This window comes from Misgurnus anguillicaudatus, chromosome 8 (genome assembly GCF_027580225.2).
Source record: "Misgurnus anguillicaudatus chromosome 8, ASM2758022v2, whole genome shotgun sequence".
In the NCBI taxonomy this organism is placed as follows: domain Eukaryota; kingdom Metazoa; phylum Chordata; class Actinopteri; order Cypriniformes; family Cobitidae; genus Misgurnus; species Misgurnus anguillicaudatus.
This window is the reverse complement of record NC_073344.2, coordinates 21234775-21242255: the sequence shown is the minus strand read 5'-3', so window position 1 is coordinate 21242255 and position 7481 is coordinate 21234775. Positions and strand designations below refer to the sequence as shown.

Below are 7481 nucleotides of genomic sequence, written 5' to 3'. Positions count from 1 at the left end.
CGGGTCTATAGTTAACCTAGACGGTGAAATGATGGCTACTGCTTGAATGCGTCATCTCTGCATACAATTTGGGATAGAAGGTACTTTCAAAAACATTGCACAGGTTTTTAATCAACTTGATTGGCAAACGATTTGATCTTTAAGGGATAGTTCACCAAAACATTTAAATTCTGTCATCATTTTCTCATCCTCGTGTTGCTTAAAGGAACAGTATGTAGGATTGTGGCCAAAACTGGTATTGCAATCACAAAACTTGTGGCTAAAACTGGTACTGCAATCACACAACTGGTGGCCAATACACGACATGACAACATAAACATCAGTTGAGGGCTGCAACTCCACTTTTTAAATGACAATATCCTGGCCAGACCACTGTTGTCAGTGATATAAGTATTTGAAATGAAAATGATTTCTTAATGTCTAGTGACATATCAGGGCCATTTTATGATTACTTGATATACATTTCTTACATACTGTTCCTTTAAAACTTGTATGAATGTCTTTTTCCTGATAAAGAAAAATGAAAATATTTTGATAAATTATGGTATGCACACAGCTGATTGGAACCATTGACTTCTATAGTAGGAAAAACAAGTACGATGGAATTCACCGCCAACGGTGTGCTTACCATCATTTATCACAATACTTCCATAATATTTGACTCAACAATGGTTTAAAACAACCCAGCACAGGTTAAATTACAACATATTGGGTCATTCTTTTTTGATCCAACGGTGGGTTGAAAATAACCCAGCGTTTATATTTTTTTTAGAAAGTGACCTTTATAAACCAGTATGGAGTCCGACCTGAATGGGAATTTACAGCTGTTGACACCCACAATTTAGGTTACCCCAAAGTTCACTCTCCAAAATATCCCAAAAACACAAAATCTACAATTATTTGCTACCATTGCTCTAAGCAACTTATAGGGTGTGCACGTGACGTCACATGCAGCAAAAGCGACTGCGGTTACGCCCACTGAGGGTCAAAAAGTCTGAGCGACAGCATTAAGCATAGTGTGAAAAAACGCGTCTAAAATTGGAAAATTAGTTGTTTGATCGACTGTGCTAGCAGATTCAACAAAAATTTGGAGGGGTCTTTTTCCAGGCATAAACCCTCAAATGAGAAGTAAATCAGTAGCCATATATCAGGTATGTAAAATTTTGGGATAAAAAATCTTATAAAAATACACCAATGAATACTCTTATTCTGTGTAATTGCAACGTTTTGTCAGGGAGCCTTCATTAAAAAGTATCCATTATGATGAGCCGTGTGTTCTTCAAAGGTGGGATGGTTTAATAGTATTAGGCAAGACAAAAGGCTTGTTCGACTTTATGCTACGCCGCAAGAATTGACAGCCGGATGACGTCAAAGAACCGCGAGAGCGATTGGCGAAACCATACTTTTAAATCGCTCTCGCGGAACTTTGACGTCATCCCGCTGTCGGTTCTTGTGGCGTCGCAGTCGAACAATGTCTGGCTATATGCCACAGACTACTACTGGTTTGGCAAGTTAGGGTCACTGTTAAGGCCAACTAAGTTCAATTTAGGCTGATAATAGTCAGTTTTACTGGCATTTTCGCAGCAGTCGCTATGAAAACCAGCAATTTTGCTGAATGTTTGGCCACTCGGGCGAGCGAGCTCCAGCGTGGTCACGTGGAAAAGTGACGTCAACGCATACCCTCTAATTTAATAATGCTTATTAGTTTTAAAATTGCATTCAATCAAACTAAACATCTGTTTCACTGTTGCTTCATAACCAGGGAGGACTTTAGCAACTTACTTCATTTCATGGAGCATGATTTACATATACTGGGTTTCTATGGCATAACACACTGATAAATCATGTTTAAGAAATGATACATTTATTAACAAAGTAGTACATTTAAGAGTGGTTTCCCGGACAGGGATTATCTTAAGACAGGACTAGGCCTTAGTTTAATGGGTAATATAACTAGGTTTAACAAACATGCCTTACTAAAAACATTACTTGAATTTTAAGGCAAAACAAAGGGCACTGATGTATTTAAAGATATGTCAATGCAAGTTGTTTTCAGTTTGGACAGCTCTAACATTTATTTTAGTCTAGGACTAGCCTAATCCCTGTCAGGGAAACCACCCCATAATGTTAGTAAGTAGTGTAAATATGTGGATTACATGTCGACTAATTGTGATAATTGATAATTGCACTCTATGTCATAAAACTAGCAAAAGCATTGCTTTGGAGTTTTCAGTGAATAAATATACACAGATATTCATGTGGTTAAAAAAATGTACAGCCAGGGTTTTTTCTCAATTGTGAAGTTTTGTTGACTTTGTGACCAGGATCAGTAAAATATGAACCATTCTGCCATCTACTGGCCAAAATATGCAATACAAGATAGGCTTAAGTATAAAGTCACGGTACTGTTGCATTTGCAAACTTTTCATAGAAATGACATTTCAACAAAAGAGTTCTCCTTTATTATTCTGTTCCTGATCTCTGGCCATCTTATCTTTCAGGTATTTGATTTTCAGCGAATAATATTCTTCCTGTAGCTGCAACACTTTCTCTTGTCTGCGTAACACTGACATCTTGAGATCGGCCTTTTCTGTCGATTGTGAGGGTGGAGGTGAAGGAGCAAATGTGACATTCGATTGGCTGTCATTAGCACAGTTCACAGGTGGAGTGTCCAAGACGACGGGAATCTCAGATGGAACGTATTTCTCCTCCTCTTCCTCCTGCGAAACCGCACTTTCGTTTTCAGTTTCCATTCTGTGAGGACAAAATCATTTAAATAAAAGTAAATTTGCTGATAAGCAAACATCTATAACACATTGGGTAAGCCACTACATAAAGCTAACAAACTCAGCAAACGTTTCCTGAGTCCTTTGTGTTTTCAAATATATATTAGCTAATGTTTTTAGTAAGTAATAAAAGTAATAACAATTGTGACCATGACCTTGTCATGCTTTCTACTATCCCAATGGCAGACAGGGGAAATGTTTGTGAAATCTGTTTGATAAAGTAATCAAATGAGATAAAACTGTTTGCCCAAACATCCGTCCTGCCCATGATTGAAATGCCAAAAAAGTGTCAAATTTACTTGTCTGGTCAAACAGCCCCTTTAGTGGATGCAAGACCCTCTGCTTGATGTCGGGTCCTGTCGGGACTTATTTCTGGGACCAATAACAACCAGCTGCATGGCAACTAATTGTCTGCGGAATAAAAGTTTTTGTTTACATCATACATGTGTGTGTATTGTGTATAATATATATATATATAAATACACACAAATGCATGTTTATATTTAGATATCATTTATAATTTCCTTTTTTTATTACACATGCATGTGTGTGTATTTATATATCTGCAAGATGTGCACTTCCTTTTTTTCACATTTATTTTACAATTTGATTCAGTTCTAAATTTTCTGTTGGTTGTATTTTGTTCTAATATTAATATTTTGTTAAGTGTTAAAAAAATTGAAACAGGAAGTGCTTCTGGTGATGTTTACATCTTGCACAATGGTCTATACATAATTATTATACACAGTACACAAACATATATGATGTAAACAAGAACTTTTATTCTGCAAATGATTAGTTGTTATGGAGCTCTACAAATATAATTTCCTAGAAATTACATTTAACTAACAACACCGTTGGTGCTTGTGTTGAATAAAATGGAGAGGTGAGATTTACCCAGGTGAGTCATATGGTGCCATGTAGTTTGTGCTGGTGCTTGGAAATGAAGAGGAACTTTGGTTGTAATGAGCACGTTTGTGGCAAGGCACGGGTGTAGGCACGGACGGGTGGTGTATAAATTCCTTTAATAGGTTCCCCTGGAACTCCATCATTTCTTTCCACATAGTCATCAGATTTGCCCTTTCTTCCTTCTGCTCCTCCTTGGCTTCTTTACGCAACCTTTCCTCATACTCTCTATCATCTGAGACATGAAGAGCTGCTTCGTCCCGTATGGATTCAGGAATGTGGTCAGTTTTGGCCTTTTTGCATGGAGGTTGAGTAACTAAAAGTAATAAATACAACACATGACAGTCACTTATATGCATCATGGTAATGCACAATATTTTAAAAGAACAATCACATTTTTTTTATCATTATCGTTCAATTAAATCAGTTTAAATAAACACACTAAGGGACCCTGTATTAATTGATAGAGAGGGTAGTCAGCTGACAACTTTTGACAATACATGTATGCATATACATACACACGCAGCCTCACAGTGCATGCATTCATCCCAATGTAGTTCAAAGATCTATTGATCTTTTTTTGTAGTATGTAACATATTGTCCCGAATATAAAACGACCCTGAATATAAGACCACGCCAACATAAACAATGCTTTAATGCGAAAATACTTTTCATAAGTCAAAGGGGACCAGTTTGGTTCCCCACATTCTTTAACACTTTTCATATGGCATGCAGTATATATATAACTTGCAGTACAACTTTAATAACAGTTAGCCTAGGCTGTCCATCTCATTGTGAAAAAACACACAGGCTATTAATATTTTGTTAACAGCAGAAGTCTGTCTTACTGTAAATTACTGTAATTGATCAGGTTGCTTTAGTACTGGTGAACTTGTTTATGTGTATTTGGCGCCACCTATCGAATTTTGCCAGTGTAAAGTATGACTGTAATCGTAGAGCTCAAATCTAATTAGGCATAATTTATTGAGAGGCATTTTCATGAACAAAAATGTTGTCTTATATTCAGGACAATAAAGTATACTGTATGCAGTGGTTGTTTAGACTGTCTATGTGATAATTTTATACTAAGTTTACTTAAAATTGGAGTAAAAATACAAAATAACAATTTTAAATGTGTAGATTGTAACCATGCTAAAAAAACTATTTCTTTTGGTTTCACATTACAAATACCTAGTTCTGGAAAATTTCGGGAAACTTTCTTGAGACTTTCCAAGGGAAGATAAGCTGGGGAATTTTGTAAATATTCCAGGTAGGAACCTTAACAGGAATTTACAGAAATTAATTGGAAATTTGCAGTAATTTATACAAACTGTTTCATACGCATGCATAAATATAAACATTATGTTTTGTCATAAACAGACATGCATGCATATTAATACAAATTTCAAAAATGATGTTTTTTTTAGTTTATATTGTTTTTGGAGTATATAAATTAGCTCTGGCTATATTCATCCATCGAGTCAAAATATTCTCTGATTTCAGGAGGATATATCTGAATCATTTTTACTTTGAATGTCAGCAAAGGAACTCTCGCCTGGGATTGCTTCTTCTGAGCCCTTTATGCACTTGTCTACATGTCGCTGCAGCTTTGTGGCATTCCTAACATAGGCCTTTGCACAGTATTTGCAAATGTACACAGTCTTTCCTTCAACAATAGCTGGGGTGAAATGAATCCACACTTTAGATGTCGCACGTGGCATTGTTCTGTAGAATAAGTTTAAAAAAAATATGCTTGTAAAAACACTAAAGCAATGCCTTGCACATATATATATAGACAGTTAGCTAAACAACTGGACTATTCAAGAATGGTAAAAATATTTTGTTAACACTTTCATTTGTTAACATTAGCAAATGCATTAGCTGACACAAACTAAAAATTAGTAATGTAGGTTATCAGCATGTTAATCTTTGTTAATGTCAGGAGAACTGTTCATTGTGCATTTACTACACTGTTATTATTTATCTTGACAAGGGATGATGAGTTGCTAAAACTTATTTCAACTATATTTTATAAAAACTCATCTCTAGTCATCTCATTTTACAGTATAATGTTAAATGATACAACTTTTGTTTTCAAAAATAATGCTGGCAAATGCAAATGTTGACATTAACATAAACTTTGATTAATAAATGTTGTAGAAGTATTGTTCATTGTTAGTCTAAGTTAGCTAATGCCTTTAACTTATGTTAACAAATACAACCATGCAGTAAAATGTTACCAAATATTTTATCATTAATGCTGAACAAATGACTAGAAATGCTAATTGCTAAATCAAACTATAAACTACGTTATTGTATATTATTAACACAAAACTAGCTATCACAAAGAGGAAGAAACAGCATCAGCTGCTCTTAAATTGTCAATGAAATGGCTAGCTAACATTTAGCATATCTACTTTACTGGCTAGCAGCTAGTCACTGTAAAATACATTTTGATTTCGTATTTGCTAGTTAAACTTTAATACCGCAGATTAAATATATTTAACAAAACTTACTTGGTTGTATACAGTCCTTGGGTTTACATTGAGTAGTTTGGTTTTAATAGTGCTGCTGTAGACGGAAGGAAATTTTCTGTTCATGTGACCTAATGCTCAGTGCGTTGGAGGGGGCGTGGCTTCTACAGTTGTAAATGGGCGGAAATTTTCTGGTAAATGTCCATGGGAATTTTGGGGGAATTTTGAAAATATACCGATTTTCTTTTCTTTTTTGCAAACTCCAGTTTATTTCTGTTAATGGAATTTACTATTTATTTAATTGACTATTTAATGTCATTACAAAGAGGTTTTATTTTACACTTTGTGTTCGACTGAAGAAAGGAAGTCATATACATCTAAGATGACACGAGGGTGAAAAATATGAGTAAATTTTCATATTTTGGTGAACTATACCTTTAAACTTCCATATATTCCTGTTAAAGTTACGTCTCATGGAAAGTTTCCAACTGTTTTGGAATGCAGTGTGTATGTATATGCTGTCTGTGACACATGACATGCGATGTAAACTAACCCACCTTGAGGCGCGACATGCGTCCCCTCGTCATTTATGATCGATACCTCAATGACAGTGGATCTGGTATCCTCGACGCATGTACTTTGAGGTTCTTCCAGTTTTACGTTATTATGAGGCACTGACGGTTTCACGGGGCGTCTGGTACCCCATATGGACTTGCAAAGATCATAGTAACTCCAGTAAACTTTGCTGAGGCCGCTGTTTTTATGATGCTCGTGGATTTTCATAAATTTCTTCTTGAGTGTTTTCAGTTTGGTGGTGACCTGCCGCTGGCTCCTCTGTATCCCCTGCGCCCGGAGGAGCCTCGCGATTTCGCCGTAAATAAGAGAATCACGAACGGTTCCGCTGATCTGCTGACTAATATCTTCGGTTGCTCGGATGCTCAACAGCGCTTTCGTCTCGGAGTCCGTCCAGTTTCTTTCTACGTACGATTCTTCGTGCATTTTGCAATGCAGAGTTTGACAAAAACGCAGATTTCTACTACCGCGTCACATACAGGCATACTGTCCACGTGACCGGCGTGGACTATTTGCGTCACACCCTTCAGAACGTCACGATTGGTTCAAATTGTTTATGATAAAAACAGTATTACAAACAAAGTTACTGAGGTTTATTTTAAAATTAATATGTTGTTTAAAAATATAGGTTTTTTGTTTTCTTTTATTGAGAAAACGACTTTTTTAAAGGTAATATTTTTTACATTCATAAATGCAAGTGGGCTCGGATCCTCCGGATCAAGCTCAGTATTAACCAATTTAA

General features: G+C 35.9%; 1 protein-coding gene across 4 annotated transcripts; it reads right to left on the bottom strand.

Moving 5' to 3' along the window:
- Positions 1-2439: 2439 nt before the first annotated feature.
- On the bottom strand, positions 2440-7267 carry LOC129449912 (uncharacterized). Of its 4 annotated transcripts, none has more exons than XM_055212222.2 (5): positions 6724-6862; positions 5221-5417; positions 4884-4970; positions 3684-4008; positions 2440-2754 (listed from the first exon to the last, which is right to left on the bottom strand). In XM_055212222.2, exons 2-5 carry the CDS (start codon positions 5411-5413, stop codon positions 2442-2444), a joined length of 918 nt encoding a protein of 305 aa, XP_055068197.1. In that variant the 5' UTR covers positions 5414-5417; positions 6724-6862; the 3' UTR covers positions 2440-2441. The 4 variants fall into 4 exon arrangements, with proteins under 4 accessions (XP_055068197.1, XP_055068196.1, XP_055068193.1 ...); XM_055212221.2 differs by lacking the exon at positions 6724-6862 and adding an exon at positions 6209-6353; XM_055212218.2 differs by lacking the exon at positions 5221-5417 and having other exon boundaries at positions 6724-7267.
- Positions 7268-7481: the final 214 nt, after the last annotated feature.